General features: G+C 36.9%; 1 protein-coding gene across 13 annotated transcripts in view; it reads right to left on the reverse strand.

Annotated features, from left to right (window-relative positions):
* Positions 1–20,442, reverse strand: part of DOP1A (DOP1 leucine zipper like protein A) — a 109,928-nt gene that overhangs the window by 22,336 nt on the left and 67,150 nt on the right. For 12 of the 13 annotated variants that reach the window (XR_008298492.1, XM_053222517.1, XM_053222514.1 and 9 more), the window contains 9 exons: positions 18,027–18,648; positions 16,882–17,156; positions 15,521–15,673; positions 13,335–13,435; positions 11,760–12,019; positions 8,025–10,014; positions 7,082–7,193; positions 6,794–6,976; positions 4,897–5,022 (listed from right to left, as the gene is read on the reverse strand). Coding sequence is in view for 12 of the 13 variants with exons in the window: in XM_053222517.1 (XP_053078492.1) it covers positions 4,897–5,022; positions 6,794–6,976; positions 7,082–7,193; positions 8,025–10,014; positions 11,760–12,019; positions 13,335–13,435; positions 15,521–15,673; positions 16,882–17,156; positions 18,027–18,648 (3,822 nt within the window). In the remaining variant the exon portion in view is untranslated. The remainder of the gene's footprint in view (positions 1–4,896; positions 5,023–6,793; positions 6,977–7,081; positions 7,194–8,024; positions 10,015–11,759; positions 12,020–13,334; positions 13,436–15,520; positions 15,674–16,881; positions 17,157–18,026; positions 18,649–20,442) is intronic. The other variant, XM_053222520.1, reaches the window with a different exon arrangement.

Below are 20,442 nucleotides of genomic sequence, written 5' to 3' on the forward strand. Positions count from 1 at the left end.
TATAAGTTGAAACTGATTTTCCCATAATTTCCAATGCTGCTCTTAACAAGTTTTATCATTTTTCCACTGAATAGGAACAGTATTTTCTCCGAAGAAGATTTTCAGATCTTTTATCTCCAATGTTCTGACATTACATGCTGATCTTTGAGTAAATCTTTTTCACAATGTCTGTGCAAACTCATTTCCTTCATTTCTGGAAAATTTTCTTGTACTATTTCGTTAAATTTTTCCCCGTCATTTTTTTGTTCTTTGTTTCTGCAAAAAGATATTGAGCCTCCAGTATTGTTCTCCTAATTTTCTGATCTCCTCTACCCTACTTCCCTATCTCTAAATTTATATTTTATTTCTAGTATTTATCTGCTTTGTTTTATATTCATGATGGGGCACCTGGGTGGCTCAGTCAGTTAAGCGTCTGACTTTGGCTCAGGTCATGATCTCACAGCTCGTGGGTTTTGAGCCTCACATCGGGCTCTGTGCTGACAGAGCTCACACTCTGTCTCTTTCTCAAAAGAGAGAGACAGAGACAGAATGCGAGTAGGTTAGGGGTGGAGAGAGAGGGAGACAGAATCCGAAGCAGGCTCCAGGCTCCGAGCTGTCAGCACAAGAGCCCGACGCGGGGCTCAAACTCACGAGCTATGAGATCTTGACCTGAGTCGAAGTCGGACGCTCAACCAACTGAGCCACCCAGGCGCCCCAACATTAAAAAAATTAAAAAAAAAGTTTTATATTCATGAACAATTTTAATTTTTGCAAATCTCTTTCTGATAATCTTATTTCATGGATGTCACATAGCTTCCCCTCTTAGAAAGGCATTTTTGTTATCACTTGAATGTTATTCTGTAACTTGCATTGTTTCTTTTGACTTTATCTAGTTGTTTTTCTCATTGTCTATCATATTAGAGACTTTCTTCATGTGACCAGTAATCCTTGGCTCTTTATTCATATTTAAATGTGAGCAATAGTAATAAAGCTAATATTTACAGAGTGCTTATTAAGTGCCAGGCATTGCTCTAAGTGCCACATAAATATATTCTTCCAATTCTCACAACCTCATGAAGTAGTATACTTCTTCTCCAGGGTCATATAGTTAGGGATTAAAGTAAGGATTTGAACCGCACGGATCTGGTTTCAAAGTCTGTGCTGTTAACAACTACACTATTATTGCCTTTGAAAAAGGAATTAAAAAGTGATGGGAACTCAAGCATTTATGTGCAAGACTGATGGGTAGGGAGGCTTCCCTGTGTGGTGACTACAGCCTAGTGTTTTTGTTTTTTGCTTTGTTATTCATTTTTATTTTTTAATATAAAATTTATTGTCAAATTGGTTTCCATACAACACCCAGTGGTCATCCCAAAATGTGCCCTCCTCAATACCCATCACCCACCCCCCCCCCCTGCCATCAACCCTCAGTTTATTCTCAGTTTTTAAGAGTCTCTTATGGTTTGGCTCCCTTCCTCTCTTTTTTTTGCCCTCCCCTTTCCCCATAGTCTTCTGTTAAGTTTCTCAGGATCCACATAAGAGTGAAAACATATGGTATCTGTCTTTCTCTGTATGACTTATCTCACTTAGCATAACATTCTCCAGTTTCATCCACATTGCTACACATGGCCAGAATTCATTTTTTCTCACTGCCAAGTAGTATCCCATTGTATATATAAACCACAACTTCTTTATCCATTGATCAGTTGATGGACATTTGGGCTCTTCCCATAATTTGGCTAGTATTGAAAGTGCTGCTATAAACATTGGGGTAAAGTGCCTCTATGCATCAGCACTCCTGTATCCCTTGGGTAAATTCTTAGCAGTGCTATTGCTGGGTCATAGGGTAGATCTATTTTTAATTTTTGGAGGAACCTCCACAGTTTCCAGAGTGGCTGCACCAGTTTGCATTCCCACCAACAGTGCAAGAGGGTTCCCGTTTTTCCACATCCTCTCCAGCATCTATAGTCTCCTGATTTGTTCATTTTAACCACTCTGACTGGCATGAGGTGATATCTCAGTGTGGTTTTGATTTATATTTCCCTGATGAGGAGTGACATTGAGCATCTTTTCATGTGTCTGTTGGCCATCTGGATGTCTTCTTTACAGAAGTGTCTATTCATTTCTTCACTGGATTATTTGCTTTTTGGGTGTGGAGTTTGGTGAGTTCTTTATAGATTTTGAATATTAGCCCTTTGTCTGATATGTCAATTGCAAATATCTTTTCCCATTCCGTTGGTTGCCTTTTAGTTTTGTTGATGGTTTCCTTTGCAGTGCAGAAGCTTTTTATCTTCATGAGGTCCCAATAGTTCATTTTTGCTTTTAATTCCCTTGCCTTTGGGGATGTGTCAAATAAGGTCACATTTGGTCACATAAGGCTGAGGTCACAGAGGTTTTTTTCCTGCTTTCTCCTCTAGGGTTTTGATGGTTTCCTGTCTCACATTTGGGTCCTTCATACATTTTGAGTTTATTTTTGTGAGTGGTGTAAGAAAGTGGTCTAGTTTCATTCTTCTGCATGTTGCTGTCCAGTTCTCCCAGAACCATTTGTTAAAGAGACTTTTTTCCATTGGATATTCTTTCCCACTTTGTCAAAGATTAGTTTGCCATACTTTTGTGGGTCCAATTCTGGAGTGTCTATTCTATTCCATTGGTCTATGTGTCTGTTTTTGTGCCACTACCACGCTGTCTTCATGATTACAGCTTTGTAGTAGAGGCTAAAGTCTGGGATTGTGATGCCTCCTGCTTTGGTCTTCTTCAAAATTACTTTGGCTATTTGGGGTCTTTTGTGGTTCCGTACAAATTTTAGGATTGTTTGTTCTAGCTTTGAGAAGAATGCTGGTGCAATTTTGATTGGGACTGCATTGAATGTGTACATTGCTTTGGGTAGTATTGACATTTTAACAATATTTATTCTTCCAATCCATAAGCATGGAATGTTTTTCCATTCCTTATTATCTTCTTCAATTTCCTTCATAAGCTTTCTATAGCTTTCAGCATACAGATCTTTTACATCTTTGGTTAGGTTTATTCCTAGGTATTTTATGATTCTTGGTGCAATTGTGAATGGGATCAGTTTCTTTGTCTTTCTTTTGCTTCACTATTAGTGTATAAGAATGCAACTGATTTCGATCAGACAACAAAAGGAAATCAAAGGCATCAAAATTGGCAAAGACGAAGTCAAGCTTTCACTTTTTGCAGATGACATGATATTATACATAGAAAACCCGACAGACTCCACCAAAAGTCTGCTAGAACTGATACATGAATTCAGCAAAGTCGCAGGATACAAAATTAATGTGCAGCCTAGTGTTTTGTTAGTAGACTCAAAAACTTCAGCAACTATAGGTCTTTTTTCTTGGTCAGGTCATTTTCCTAGAGGTGAATCCTCAAAATTCCTACCTAAGGGCAGCACTGCTTCCTGCCACCTCACTGGGGTGAGGCTGATGCCCATTTTTCAGTATGTAAACTTGTTGCAAATGCCCCTGTTTTCATCATAAAGTCTAATGTCTATCCATGTGAATCTTGTGCTCTCAGGTTCAGAGCCTTTCTTGACCAAAGTCTTCACAGAGCAAACTTGGCTCCAGTTTCTTGCTTGGGTGTGGTAAGAGAGTGGGTGGTGGCTTGGGTTGGGGAAAAGGGATCTAGAAGTGGTCTAGTTGTTCCTTATATAAATTTTCATTAATCCTCCGGATTTCACCCCATCCCAACACTTTGTCTTCAGAAGTATGTGACATTTCTGAGGCACCTGGGTAGCTCAGTCAGTTAAGTATCTGACTTCAGCTCAGGTCATGATCTCACAGTTTCAAGAGTTCGAGCCCCGTGTCAGGCTCTGTGCTGTCAGAGCATGCTCCTGATTCTGTGTGTCCCGCTCTCTCTCTGCCCCTACTCTGCTCATGATCTGTCTCCCAAAAATAAATAAAAACATTTAAAAAAAAAAAAAGTACCTAAGATTTCTACTTCCAGAGACCATCTGTAGTTTTACAGGGGCAAGTGGTTCCTTTTTTACAGCAATGTAGACTATCAATTTTCTCTACTAAATCTGTTACCACACAGATCTGTTGTTTTTCATCTTGGAAAATTTTGTTGATACTTCTTATTTTTCCTGTGGTCAACTCCCTCAAGTTCTGTCATTGTGGGTTTATGTCTTTTTAAATTCTTTTACTCTCATTTTTGAAAGAAGAGCAGAGAAAAATGCATGTGTTTGATATGCCTTGTTAAACCACAGGTCCTTGGCTGATTGTAAATAGTTCAGGATTTCTGTTCTGTCTAATGTAGTATCTGCTACTGGATCCTCACATGCAAAAAAGTGTCCTAAGTAGCAATGTTCTCTTACTTTTATTCCTTTTGAAACTTCAACATATATGTAATGTGAAATCAGCACAAAAATAACAGATCAGAAACCTTAAACTAGACAAATCATATATCTTATGTGAATGTTAATTATTTAATAGCCTAATATTCTAATGAGCCACTATGTATTTCCAACAAAGAACACTTCTGAGCTTTCAAACTCACAAAGCAACAATTTCACATATACAATCCAGTTAAACCAATATACTAACTACATTTAGAAACAAACTACTTAAGCTATCATGTCTTAATGAAAAACTAGTCAAGATGAAAACTCTCCATATCATTCCTAAATGATAAACATTTAAAAAATACACTGTACTATGTTAACTTTTCCCTCTAAAATATAGTTAGTATCATACTAATTTCTTTTTTTACACAAAATGATTATTTTTATACTCAAGGCATTTAGGCAATACATCATTATCTAAACCTATAGAAAAACTATTGTTTCCACTCCTCATCCCACCCAAGCCCCACTGCCATTAATGGAGACTTGAAAATTGGCATGTACTCACCAAATGCTTATCAAACGAAAATAAAAATATCAAATGGCTGAACACATACCTTGGTCCTGGTGGTTGTTTTGTTTTGTCTTCTTTCATTCCACACAAATGCAATAGCAGCCATAAAATGAACACCATGATTCATTGAAATGGGGCCCAATAATTCAAGGATCTGTTGTCTCAAGTTCTAAAACAATTTAAACAAATGACCAGTGGATTTTAGTTGTTTTTTTTTTAAATAATATATAATACTTTCATGTTTTGCTACCTAAATAACAGTAGAGGAAATTTTAATAGTGTTAAGAGATGCAATCATGGTCATTTTAATTGGAAAAGAAAATTTCTATATTTGACACTATATAATGACACTATATAATGACAACTGCTAATCAGCCAAATGCAACAGTCTCTAGAAATAATAGGAAAACACTATATATGAAGTTCAATTACATTTGATGTCGATTCCTTTAAAAAAGAAAAGGGTTTTTTTTTAAAGTAAAGTTATACAAAAGAAAAACAAAGTTTAATCTAAACCTAAGTACTTAGATAAAACTTTCTAATGGTGGAAAAGTTTCCACTCTTCTCCTTCCCTCAATTTCAGTTGTGTTCCCATTATTCCCAGATCTAGGGAGTCAGGTCAAGGAGTAAGAACAGGTAACTTGACAAAAGTTGTCAAATTCGACATATTATATTATTCAATTGAATAACTGAATAATATGCCTTGAAATATAATTTTCCTCTAAATATAAAGTAGAAAATTTGGAAAAGGCCTGAGTATGAGAAAAAAAATTTTAAACTCAACCATTAATCACATCATCCTGAGATAATCACTATTACTACATTAATTTCTTTTTCTGCATATAATTTTTCATGTAATTATAAATATAAGATTTGTTCAATTATGTGACATGCTAGTTTCAGTAGTTTTATACATTTTCCATCCACTAAGATTTTTTCAAAACTGCAATTATTAGGGGCCCCTGGGTGGCTCAATCAGTTGAGTGTCCGACTTCAGCTCAGGTCATGATCTCACAGCTCTTGAGTTCGAGCCCCGCATCGGGCTCTGTGCTGAAAGCTCAGGGCCTGGAGCCTGCTTCAGATTCTGTGTTTCCTCTCTCTGCCCCTCCCTGACTTATGCTCTCTCTCAAAAAATAAGTAAATACATAAAAAAAAAACTTAAAAAAAGTGCAATTATTAGTAGCTACATAATGTAACACTAAAAGAGTTAATGTAACCTTTTCCTTATTTACTGTTTAGGATCTTTGTGCCACTAAATAAGGCTATAAAGATATATAAAGATATCTATCTATCCATCTATCTATAATATATCTATCTTTGCCTAATTTTGATTGCCTTAGAACTGATTACTAAAGCAGCTTACTAGGTCAGACTACCAAATTTTTAAAGTTCTCTGTACATATTGGTAAACTGTTTTCCAGGAGGACTTTGCATATTAAAATGTCAACTTTAAAAATCCTCAAGAAAGGGAACAAAATTATAATATGTATGAACGAACCTCAAAAACATTATGTCACATAAAAGAAGCCAGATACAAAAGACTAAATAACATGTGATTTCATTTATAAAAATGTCCAAAAAAACCAAACCTATATGTAGAGAAAACAGGTTAATGGTTGGTTGGAGTTGGTGATGAAAATAGGGAGTGACTGCAAATGGGCCCTGGAATCTTTTTGTGGTGATGAACATGTTCAAAAATTGTGGTGACAATGTACTAGAAAACTGTCCATGTACTAAGAAAAAAAATCATTGTACTGTATACACTTAAAATGGGTGAAATTTGTGATATATTTCTCAATGAAATAGTTAAAATTATTTGAGAATTAATTAATTTATGCAGCATGCTGCATACAATCTTTTCACGAGATGCTGAATACAATCTTTAGGAAAGTCCTTGAATGTTCTCTTGAGCTCCACAGATGAAGTGTGAATTGTCTAACCTTTGTGGCTCCAAGATTAATAGTGGTGACAGATGCAGAGGCAGCAACAGCCATCTTTTCTGAGGAATCAGCCTGATGCAGGATGCTCCAGAGCAAAGTCACAGAGGACATGATCATGTGAAGGATGGAGAGGATTCCACTGCGGGCTTCAAACAAGTGTTTTTGGTCTACGTTGACCAAAAGCTATTAAAGTCAGGGGAAAAATACATATCACTTACTGAAGTTTATAAGTGGCTACTTACTAGACCTCAGTCTTGAAAAAGGAATCAAATACTTGTGCAGTCTTACTTGGTGATACTGAGTAGTAGGATCCAACAAACAGTAATGAATAATGGCTGTGATCCCTTCTAAAAGAGTAAGAATCATATCTGGTGGAATGATTGATGCCATCCACAGAGGCCTGAAATAAAATGTACTCAGTTGAACACAAGTTCTGTGAAAGACAAATTCATGTTTTAATCAATGGTAAATGTCCAGGATGTGCTAGGCACAGAGTAGGTGCTCAATAAAGATTACATAAATAAATGACTAAGAGCATAAATTAGAAGCTTTTACATCCCAATCTATGAAGTGAGTGAGTTGTACTAGAGTTCTTTGGCTAAACAAATTCAATATGAAGCAAATAAATGTAGCTAGTAAATCTCTAGCAACTGTGTAACAGCAGGCATATCAATACCAACTGATAAAGGCACTTTTCTTATATTTTACATGTAATAGCTAAGGTTATATAGGAGATTAAATAAATACTAGTCAATGAAACATTTGACTAATTTCTGACAGACTAATTGAACACGGGGATACAGGTGGAATTCACCACTAAACCATGAAGATCAGAAACAAGAAATAAAATCAGACAGGAAAGCAATTACTTTTAATTTAAAATTAATTTTAGTGTGCAATTAATTTCTACTTAGATAATTTATCATATAAAACTAGGGAAACCCTTTGCTGGGCTTTGTATTATTTTCGCCAGCTCATTCAAGAACATCTAAATTAATGTTTCTTCCCTTAGGAGAAAAAAGGCCTCTTTAAATCTTCCTCCTTCTTTCCATACTTAATTCTTTTACTGACACTCTTCCTCAGGGTGAGTTTCCTTCTTCGTGAAAATAATATACTATTTGTAACCTATTGATACCATTAATTTAGGTCCTCAAATTATAACGGACTTTCTGGATGATTAAGTAGTCCTAATGTGAAAAATGTCCATATAAAGTTAAAAATCAATGCTTACCTACTATCAGATAATCCTGTTTCGTATTTGTACTGCTGAATTAGATTATCTAAATTTCTGCAAAGCTGTAATGTCACAGAAACAACCACTCTCTGTAGAACTTTTCCCATGTAAGGCAGAGTAGATGTGATCAAACCAATCCACTGTGGGTGCATCTTACAAGCACAGTGTTGATGCAAAGCTCGTATTACTGCACAGAGGAACATGCCTTGACATGTAATTGGCTGAGCATGCAAATACTGAAGAGAAGTCATGGGCTGATGGGGATTGATGTGTTCCAGGTCAGATACGACGAAATCGAAACCCGTTTCATTCTCTTCGGGGATAGTCATTACCCGGTGTTCTAGAACAATGAGCCTCTGAAGCACTTTAAGAAGCTGTGACTGGAGTGTGCTGCCATTGTCAAATTCATCCTCTGAGAAATTGATAAGGCTGTCTTCTGAGAAACCTTCTTCCACAGCAACCATGTTTTTACCTGCCATTTTCTCACTATGCCATTTCTGTGCACTAAAGATAGATGACAGCAAACAGTGAAGAATCACTTTCTGAACTTTGCACTTAGATAACATGTCAGAGATAAAACTAGGGAAACCCTTTGCTGAGCTTTCTATTACTTTTGCCAGCTCAGTAAAGAGAAGTGTCAAAATTTCTATGCTCATCATCTGCATGTTTCGATTGCCTATTAAATCTTGTGCAGTGACCTTGACGTGAGTTGGGTAATGGCTTCTCATGTAATATAAGCAGAGGGAAATAAGAATTTCTATATACATAGAACTCCGGAAGTTATGATTAGAGTCTACTGGAATGTGACTATAAAAGTCTTTGCCCATAACAGAAATCCGGTGTCTGGCCAAGAGATTCTGAAGCAGAGACAACTGAGGGGTATACGCATTATTTACACTAGTGGTTGAAATGGCATTTACAAAAGTAATAGGGTTAGTTTTCAAGATGGCTTTGATGGCAGAAAAAGCATACAGAGTCCTTGATGAATCATACAACTGGAGATACAGAAGCACATGCTGATAGAGTGGGTGGATGTTGAAATGGGGAGATTTCCGTGATCCTGGAGAACCCATATCACTCTCAATTTCAGAAATCTCTCCTTCTCCACAGCTGTACCAGTTCTCTAAATCCAGACCATCGCTGAAGAATACACTGGTTTGTTTGAGTTTTTCATTTGAAGCTTTTTTCTTGTCGTCATCCTTTTTTCTGGCAAGTTTTACTTTAGGTTTTGCTCCCGGTTGTTTACCTGACTCCTTAACAATGGTCTCTTTCTCGGAGACTTTTTCTGATAATTTTTCTTTGAAGCTGAACTGAATACTGCTGTGACTCCTCTGCCTGGATTTAGTTTCTATGGAAGCAACATTAGAGTCCTGGAGAATCTGTGTGGTTCCTGAAATACAAGGTGAGGAACTATTTCTGGAGATTCCATTTGCCACACACTCACGGCCTCCCTCTGCAGACACAGCCAGCAACTGAGAACTGTCGTTACTCAGCAAAGCACTCTGACCCTGCGGAGCAGACTGCTCGTCAGTTTTAAGGGCCTCCTCTCCTGGACCTACATCACTGTGCTCTGGGGGCACAGCTTCCATTTCTAACTGAGATGTCAATGATGCAGATTCTGTTTCGAGGCCACTTACGACTTTACATATCAGGTCAAACACTACCTGCTGAACATCATCATCTGGGGAGCTTGCACCTGGCACTTGAGAATCTTCTTGGGCGTTCACATTTTCAGGATCTACTTCGTAACTCAAGTTGTCCCCAGCAGAGGACTGTGAGCATCCAGAGTCGGAACTCTGAAGTACTTCTATCTGTTGGTCTGGAAGATCAAAATCAGATACAACCATTGGAATTGTCTCACTGCTGGTACTTAGAAGGGAAAGTCTGTCACTCAATGGATTAACAGTGAGACTAAAGTTCTCTATTTCGTCCATAGTGAGTGGCTTTTCACCACTTCCTTTAGATGCAATGAGTTGTACTTGGCTTACTGGCATATGAGAAAAATAGTAAAGAAGGAAAAAGATAAAATACATTAAAATGATTGAAATGTAGACTGAACTCAAGATTCTTAATCATTAGCTTCATCACCTTATACCTTCCTACGAAAATTACATTTTGTTACTATTTTAGACCCTTTAAGCTAGAAAATTATGTAGATGACTATTAACTAGAATTTAGTAAAGACAACTCAACAATAGAAGGAGTATTATTTAATTGAATTAAATAAAACAACACATTAAAAACAGCTACAATATCAAAATTTGCCCTTATTCCCAAATAAGGTATCTTTTTTTTTTTTACTGCAGTTCAAAATCTTATTTTTTCCTCCCTGTGTAATATTTCCCTTAATTATTTTATTTCTAAGAATTCAAATACTTCAGTAGTTGATATGTATATATATACACACATACATATATGTCTATATATACACAGACATATATAAGCTTGATTTCAATAAAATTCAATATTTACAAATTATCAACATTATCAATATTCAACATTTATGAATTATAAGTAAGGCCCTAAATCAAGAGACAATGAGGGTGAGAGAAGGAAAAGACATCATTGTTCTCTCTAGAGTTTGAACTTGGTAGGGGATCACAAATATATTCATCCATTTCTGTACTTTTTGGAGAGCATACAGTGCTGATGGCATTCTTTCAAGAAAGAGCAAAAGGCTTAGTTCCATATGAGTATTACAAAGCAAATGTTATAGAATTCAGGGAAAGCATCATGACCCTACAGGTAAGGAGATCAATCTCGGAGGAAAGGTGAGAATTCAGCAGACAGGCAAGAATGGCAGCGGGTAAAGGGCTAGCAGAAAGAAGTTCAGGCAATAGGCAGGGTAGAACATGCTCTGAGAAGACTCAGGGGAAGCAGTGGAAAGTCAGGCTCTATAGAGGGCTCTGTCCATACTCTGTAGAAACACATTAAAGATGAAATGGGGGCATGACAGTGTAGCTGCAGCTTCATCACACAGCAGCCATGGGACTTTGAGAAAGCCCTGGCCAGCTAAGCATCTCTACGTGCTCAGTAAAATGACCTTTTTATTACTGACCTCACAGGATTATTTGTCAAGATATGAATGAGTTTTGTGAGAATCTTTTGTCCCTAAAGTATAATAAGTTAATCTAAGGACCCATTATCACCGTATTATAGATGTCCTCACTCGACAATTTGTAAAATGTGGACTTCCAAGTAATAATAGTGAACATCTAACTAACACTTATGATAGGCCAGTCTGCCCTAAACATTTGTAGGCATTTGTTTGCAGTCACAAACAGGACTACGTGTTATGTTCACAATGAAGCCTGGAAAGGTGGGTACTACTATTCCCATTTTACAGATGAGGAAAATGACTCATGAAATACAAATGGGCATTACAAGCTTTTTATATATTCTCAGTGAAGTATCTCTAGAACCTCACAAAACCAAAATTGCTCATTAAACTCTAAAGGTATTTCCATCAAAACTGAAGACTGTCTCTGAAAGTTGTGCTGACTCCTTCCTTCAAAGAGTCAACTGATAAGAGAAATCCAAGTCCTCTAAGATGACCATTGATGAAGTACATTCTGGCATGGGCCCACGTGAGCACTGCCAGTACACATGGACGGGAGAAAATAAGTCCATGGAGAAAACCTCACTGTTGCCAATCACTATTGTGTTCACTTCTCATTTCATTTTAATAACTTAATTCTAAATAAAGCTGTTCTACTTCCATGTGATATTCACCATTGCTGCAGGCAAAATTTTGCATGAAATGCTTGTCACTCTCTTCTCCGGGATAATAGGGAGCCTTATTCCAATAGCGTTCTGCTTGTACACGCTGCACTGAAACCCTCTGAGTTTTGGGATGAAGAAGGAGCAATAGCAATGGTTCCAAAACTCTTGCAATATCATGTCTTTGTAGCACTTGGTTCAGCCAGGCTTGTCCCACAGAGCTGGTAGAACCATCGAGACTGTTAAGGCTATCTAACATGATGAACAGTGACCTACAATAAACACCAATAATTAAAACAAAGAACAAAACATCTACTTTAATTGTCACACTCTAGTTTTCCTTAAACCAACATTACTGTAAGTTTTATTTTTAATTAACTTTTTAAAAGTAATCATACTTCAGAAAAACTTTTGACCACATCATTTTAATAATCTTAATCCCTACAGTCTCAGTAGATATGAAAAAGGAGAAAATCGTCTTTTCCCTTTTCTTATACACTTGTTTTAATTTCCCAAGCATACATTACTTTTATAAGATAAGTACTAATGAACAAGGGAGAAAAAAAACTTAGTTTTGTTTCACCAATGTACTCCTGCTCATATCACCAAATACTGAACTCTGTGCAAGTTAACACTACTTCCATGCTCTTCTGTGCCCAATCTCTTTATGAGGCAAACCTGTGTGCTTAACTCAAAGAAAGAACTTCTGTGAAAGTTATGGAGGTGTGGCTTGGAATCTGAAAACCTGAGATTCAAATCTGGGCTATCAGCTCTACATCATGTGTGGTCTTGGGCAAGCCACTTATTTCTCTGGTCCTTCAGTGCCTCACTTGGATGATGAGAAAAGGCAGTCACCAAATGAGAGATGGTATTTGTAAAGTACCTAGGCCAAGGGCATAGTTCATTGTGCTAGTTCAATACCAAATCATTTAAAAATGGTGATGTTGAAAAAGTAATGTCTGAATAATGTCCAGTAAAGCACATATCTGATCCTGGGCTGGGCTTTAAGCAGAGTCAGATCTGTGGCCTCCTCTATGGTGGTGAGACTGCTATCCTGGGCCAGTATCTCAGTCTACCTATACATAGTATCTCCTTGGAAGTTAAGGCAAACCTCATATTTGGGGGATGAGTCATCTCGAGTGGTGTAGACAAGTAGCAAAACTACCCTCAGGCAGCTGCAGGTTCTCTGAATCCATGGAAGGGGTGTATATTTTAGCTTTAGACTTATGATGTCCAGTTCAGGCAGAAGACTGAAAATAACTGTTAGAGAAACAGTTACATCATCTACTGTTTATGTTGAAATTTCTCTGTGAATACAGACCCATTGCTGTATCCCTGACACCTAGAATGCTGCCTGGCACATAGCAGGGGTCTTGTTGAATAGTCATCCAGTAAAAGAAAGGGGATCTGGGTGCTTCAAAGCCATGCATTTTAATATAGCTTAGATTTTTTAAAAAATAATTTATAAGCTCTCTTCATAATATCTGTAAATTACTATCTTGCACCCCTGCCAAATTAGGCAGAGGATTCAAGAAAAGAGACACTGAAATACCTGGCTGTAAAATCCGAGTATCAAATGTAACCAACCTGTCAAAAGAACGTGCAAAAGATGACGACTTATTTATATGGAGATCCCTTGTCAGATGCCAAAGAACTGCAAACTTTGCATGTGCTTCCATCCTTATTTTCTGAGGAGGAATATGGGAGATGAAATTATTTTTTTCTCCCTTGAAGATATTAAGCGATTTTATAAAAATCAAAATAGCAATTTAAGAGACAGTATAGGTTCGATGTTCACAGTACTCAATACACCACACAATAAAACTATTTTTATGAAAGTAGAAATGTAAAAAAAAAAAAACTTAGAAAGATTAAACCTAAAAAGTCATCTCACACTACCTCAGAAATCGTTATTATTTAGTTTAGACTAGGTAACCAGTTTTCTAGATTATTATGTAACGGGGATGGAAAGAGCTAATAATGTGCATATTATAATATCTTCAGTGTCGGAAGCATTTTTCCCTTATTTTAATAAAAATACTTAGTAGTCAAAATTTATCTTATTATACCCTACAATTTACTTTTGTTCCCAGAAATTATATATTATTTCAAATGAATTGATCACTACTTATAAAGCTGGCTTATTAGATTCAAAAATTTAGACACCTAAAAAATTACTTCTATAAGAAAAACATCATTTTGAGATTATTTGGAAAATGTTAAGTGTTATGGTAACAATGGACAGAATAATGGAAAAATAAATGATTTAGAAAGACCAGCACTTGGTGTTAGATAATGAACATAAATGAATATAAATCAGGTAGAAACTGTGAAGTTATCAAGCTTTTCATAGTGTTCCTGTAGCATCTGTAGAATTCGTCAAGTAAAAGCCCTCCAAAATCAGGGACTGTAACTAACGGTCTCAATTGTTTGTGATCACTTTGAGGGGAGCTTCCTTTTTTTCTACGGGTGTAATACATGCTTTTCCTATGAAGCCCATGTTTATACATCAACATATTAAAAAGTAATAGTATCTTAATTTTTTTTCATGGATGTATAATACCTTTATTCAGAAGTTAGTATTCCTTTAGAAATGTTACACAATAGGTATATAATTTGTCCTAGATTTACACTTAATGTAAACAAATTAAATGCAAGTCTTTATTAAACATTTCATTCCTAAAAATTTTTGAGAAAATGTGTTGAAGCAGAAACAGAATTTTAACATTTTTCTTGCAATAAACTTTCATGCCTCTCGTTTTCTCCTTCATTTGCCACTTCCTTCCTGGACAAAAGCTTCATTTACTTAACGCTATGCCTTTCTGAATGACTCAAACTCACTTGCATTTAGAGTTCTTAAAAATTAGGGTGATACACCTCTAAAAGCTGTTCAATAAAATCTTTGATTTGTGTTACAGAGAAGGCATGGGAAGATCACACACTTCATTAAACTTTCCCAAAGAGATCAACCAGATTGAAAGTTCCAGCTTCTCAGGCATACCAATGACTCTATCACCTTTACTCTCACTGACTTATCGACCATTTCATGTACATTGGGATACAAAATCCTTATTTTGGATACTATAATACAAATAATATAATCTCATATATTAGCATTCTATGGCTTATAAATGTAACTTCACATATACATCATTTCACATACATCAGTTAATGTATGCATAGTTCCATAACCAAGGCTACTGCTTCCTCTTTAAATGGTCTAAGAACTTGGACCAGCAACAACTTTAATCATCACTGCCTACAGATGGTGTCCTGAACCAAGAAATAAACCTAGTATTTGATTTTGGGTTACTAGATTTTTCATATTACTGATGCTTTTGCAAAGAACTTTCTTCTAAAGGACAGAATGGGGTGCCTATGTGGCTCAGTAGGATGAGCATGTAACTAGTGATTTCTGCTCAGGTAATGACTCAGGGTTGTGGGACCGAGCCCCACATTGGGCTCTATACTGGGCATGGAGCCTGCTTAAGATTCTCTCTCTCCCTCTGTCCCACCCCACTTGGGTGTGCGCACTCTCTCTCAAAAAAATAAAATAAAAAGAAATAAGATAAGATAAAATAAAATTAAATTAAATTAAAAAGGACAGAAAAATTTGTTTTAAATATATGAAGACCATATACTCTACGAATGAATTTACACAATCTCTAATCAGATACTAGCTACAATAATTTTCCTACAGTTTCTTTAATTTACCTTTTGGTATAATGGGAGTTGGGTAGGTGGGGGTGGGTCAAGATGAAAAAAGAATTTACCTTATCTTTATGGGTTAACTGCTGACTTATAACATCCTCACAGATGCTAGAAGAAGGAACCAAGTTATGTAGTTGATAAAACAGTTCCACACTTTTCTGATGGTGCTGAGGTGTCCTATCTCCCAGCTGATCCCACAGTGTTAAAGCTACATGCTACAGAAAAAGATTGTCAAAGTGACAGTGTTACCAAACCACACATTAAAACTTATTTAATAAGCATTTCCTGTTAGGTACAAACAAGCCTCTGAATGCCATTGAAGGTCTTCAATGTTCCTTATGCTACAAGGATAAGACTTAAAAGTATAGCTTTCCATGTGCTCACTTTTTGGGCATCGAGGTCGTTAGAACCTCTTATGATAGACCTTTCATGATTATTTTTATTCTTTTAAGATCCCTCCCTAATGATACTTATTTTAAACATCAAACATGGAAGAATTTTCTGCAGGGTCCAGAGAAGACCCCACTTCACTATTTTAGTGACACTTAGTAAAGTGCTGCTAGAATACATTATCCTTAAGAGGATACAAATCTCACATTGAATACAATATTTATGGTTATATGTTACAAAGTAAAATATACTTTACAGTTCAAATATCCAAATTACTTAAGCTTATATAAAATAGGTTGTATGTATTTTAGAGCTACACGTGTTAACAAAGCACTTGATGATCTATGACAGCATTAATAAAAACGTAACCATTTTCAGGGTTTATTGTCATACCATTCTTACAGAAACCAACTTTAGCAGAAAGAACTATCTGGTGGGGCACAATGACTTGAATTGAGATAAAATTAAAGCAAATTTTTTTTTATATATAAAGCATCTACCTGCCTAAGACGTAATACAATCCAATATACTTAATGTTCTTTCTATGTAGAGGGTATCATCTATACTGCTGTGATAAAAATAAAAAACTGTACATTTTTTTTTCTCTGAATGGCATCATATACCACAGATGATAATCAAACAATACAGAGTCAGAAAAATTTTTCCTGGGAGTTTTGGAGAGCTGAGATTATGCTCTACGAAAAGCAAAAGTGTCATAAGCACGTCATGTTGAAATAAGTTTTATTGTATAAATGGACTTAACCTCTTTTTTAGCTGAAATTACTCCTTCTGTGGCTTTGGAGCCTTAATACTTGCCTTCCCTAACCTCATCCTCATCTCCTCTCATCCTTTTTCCCTCTAGCAAAACTGGGGACAAGACTGGCAAAGCAGCACAGATGAAGTGTGGTACCTTTTTCTAGACATTATAATATTAACAGGTATTCAACGAAGCCTGATTATCATCTTTCAGATCTCTGCTAAGCAATCTAAGTCAAGTACCACCTTAATCATGCATGTATTCCTCAGAATTTACCTTGAAAAATTCAGTCTTCTCAGCAATGTATCTCAGATTGCCTGGAGTGAGGGGAGGTCTAATAACTACCGCCACTCTTCCCTGGTTTGGACTTAAGGGCTGTGCAGGCTCCACACTGTTGATGTTCTCCCCAGTGACCATGGCCACAGACTGAGTCAGTCCCACCAGGTCCATGACTAATGAAATAGCAACACTCTGCACACTGAAATCGCTTGCTTGGCTGCAAGCGTTCATCAGGGTCTGGAGCCACAGCGGAGGCTGCACGTGCTCCCAGTCTGAAACAAAAGATGGAAGATGGAGTTCATCACACTAAACCTTTCACACATACACCAACGTCCAGGTACACTCCAAAACAAAGCACCTCTTCTCAACACCTTTAGGCCTTGATCTGTTAGTAAAACCAAGGTTTCTCACCTAGACTGGAGCTTTAAGAAAATAAAGCAGCAACAAGAATCCCATAAACTTTTTTAGTATGTAATTTTCTTATGCCACATAATACAATGTATTCCCCTGTCCTAAAAAACAGTATATTAATCAACAGATATTATGTAGTACTCACTCACTGCACTCTGTGTGCATATATAAAAATTTAAATAATGGTAAACACTTATGATATTAGTCTTAATAAAGGAAACCAATGGATCTAAATGATATTTTACTTTTCTCCAGAGAAAGAAGTTAATTTCCTTCTTACCTTCAACTCACTTGTAAGTACACTGTGAAAGACATCAAAATCACAAAATTTTCCAATATGCCAACATGTATTATCTCCCCATAAAGACAATATTTCATTAAAAATACTAGGGGTGCCTAAAAAAATTAGGGGTGGTACAGTCAAGTCAAGCATCTGAATTCAGCTTAGGTCATGATCTCAGAGTTCGTGAGTTCAAGCCCTGCATTGGGCACTGCACCTATCATGCAGAGCCTGCCTGGGATTCTCTCTCTCTCTCTGTCCCTCCCCTACTTTTGCGCTCTCTCAAAATAATAAATAATTTTTAAAAATCTACAAATTAAAGTAACACTTTAAAAAATTAACTGGCTAAAAAAAATCTTAGTTTTAATTCTGAGTGCTTTAAAAAAGAAAAGTAAATAAAAAGCATGCTATAAAAAAGATTCAAATATAAATAAAACCAAGATGACCTTACCAGTCTCAGACTTCTCAGAATGTAGGTCTGAAGTATGGTTCCCCTCAGCAATGTAAACTGGGAAACTGGAGCACTCCAGGAAGAGCTGGCAGGCAGAAAGGAAGGCGGAAAGGTATTCTTTTGAAGTTTTCTGTTTACTTATGTTTCTCTCCTTTACATCTCCATGGGAATCCCTATCCCATTTTGAAGTCTCTTCTTGCTCTCTACTGAGATCCCCTGAATGCTCTGTAGCCAAAGCCTGAGAAAAAGAGTTGCCCTGAATGACGTAGAGGTTGATAAGCCTAGTGAGAAACTGCTGGACATACTCCAAGCAACATTGCATTGCAGTTTTTTGGGCTGTCTTCCCACTTCGGGGTGCTGTCCCCTGGGTGACTATGGAAGGGGCCTGGATGATAGTTTCTTCAGATCCTACGGTGGAGGCCGTTTCGGTCTCAGAGGATGTGCTACCAATGGGAATGGCAGCTGTCCCCTGCCCCTCACTCAGGTCTCTGTCGATATCATCACTTCGGTCTGCTTGATACTGTATAAACTCAGTAAATCCACTCTCTGATGATCGACTGCTTGGTGGGTTTTCTCCATCTTCAAATACTTCAGTAGGATTTTCAAGAGACACTGATGATACCTGGTAGTGATTAAAAACAGCAAAGGCTAAGTGATTAAATGCATATATTAGAAATCAAAAATTAGAAATGGCCACATTGAGAGAAGTCAGTTTAGATTACATGATTCAAAACTTAATCTACACGTTCAGCTGAATCTTAGAGCAGTTTCTACAACTGATTCATATTTCTATGATAATCAATAGGGAATACTGGTACAGTTCTAATGAATATATTAAAATAAACTCGGGGCACCAGTGTGGCTCAGTCAGTTAAGCATCTGCCTTCAGCTGAGGTCACTATCTCATGGTTCATGAGTTTGGGCCCCTCATCTGCGCTGACAGTGCAGAGCCTGCTTCAGATCCTCTGTCTCCCTCTCTCTCTGACCCTCCCCAGCTTGTGCTCTCTCTCTCAAAAATAAAATTAAAACATTAAAAATAAACTCATTCATTAAGAATTATTTGCGGTATGCAAAGATTTGGTTTTTGAAGGCAAAATATGCATATAGCACAAATCTCTAACATCTATATCCCTATTTTCAAACAACTGACAATTTATTCAATCTGCTTCACGAAATCACTTTCCTAATGTCTAAATGAGGCAAGGAATGAGACATTTTAAAAACTAGAAATAAATTCGAATAGGTCATCTGTTCAATAATCATGAATGTGAAATTTCTATGTGAAATGTGTAAAATGCTATTTAAATGGTTACCATTAATCTTACATTCTTTTAACAGTTACTGAACCTATGTTACATAGCAGACACTGTATTGTATACCAGGAACAAAAAGATAGTTTGTAATCTAAGGGAGAAGACAATAAGTTATAATATAAACAAAAATGGACCAGGTACTGGAATAGAGCTGGAATGAATTAATCGTCCCCTTCCTACAAAGACTGGATAAGTACAATCATCAAACATATTTTTGGGTTTAGTTTAAGGAAACAAAAGTTGTACATATCATGAATTGCTTGGGGACTTTGCCAGAGCATAATGTGAACTTGAATGAGATTACTTTTTAGTGACTAAAAAGGGATATTATTGAAGATTACAGAAGATACAAACTAATTGTTCTGCTGCTACAAAGCTGGGCCTCACCCACTGTTCCTTGCTTCAGTAAATGACATCACCATTCATCAAATCAGAAGACGGAAATCTAGGGGTGATCCCTGGGATCTTCTCCATCTTTCCTTGGCACTTCCCCTACATCCACTTCAGAATAGTGGTTAAGAGTACTGGCCATGAGTCAACTAAGGTTCAGCCACTTACTAGCTTGGCAAGTTATTTAACCTCTCTAAAACCTCAGTTTCCTGATAAGTATAATGGAGATAACAATAGTTCCTACATTTTACAGTTGCTATGAGAATTAAGTAAAACAGTATATCTAAAGCACGTGGTTTAGTACCTGCCAGTTTGACTTTTTTTTAACGTTTATTTATTTTTGAGACAGAGAGAGACAGAGCATGAATGGGGGAGGGTCAGAGAGAGGGAGACACAGAATCTGAAACAGGCTCCAGGCTCTGAGCTGTCAGCACAGAGCCCAACGCGGGGCTCGAACTCACGGACCGTGAGATCATGACCTGAGCCGAAGTCGGCCGCTCAACCGACTGAGCCACCCAGGCGTCCCTAGTACCTGCCAGTTTGTAAATAAACATTCAAAAAATGTTTGTGATCACTTATTACCCTTATCAAACTATTACTAGGTCTGATTTTTTTTTTTAATTTATTTTGAGAGAGAGAGAAAGAGAGCGCACATGCACACAAGTGAGCAGGGAGGGGCAGAGAAAGAATCTTAAGCAGTCTCCAAGCCTAGT

This window comes from Acinonyx jubatus, chromosome B2, assembly GCF_027475565.1.
Source record: "Acinonyx jubatus isolate Ajub_Pintada_27869175 chromosome B2, VMU_Ajub_asm_v1.0, whole genome shotgun sequence".
NCBI lineage: Eukaryota > Metazoa > Chordata > Mammalia > Carnivora > Felidae > Acinonyx > Acinonyx jubatus.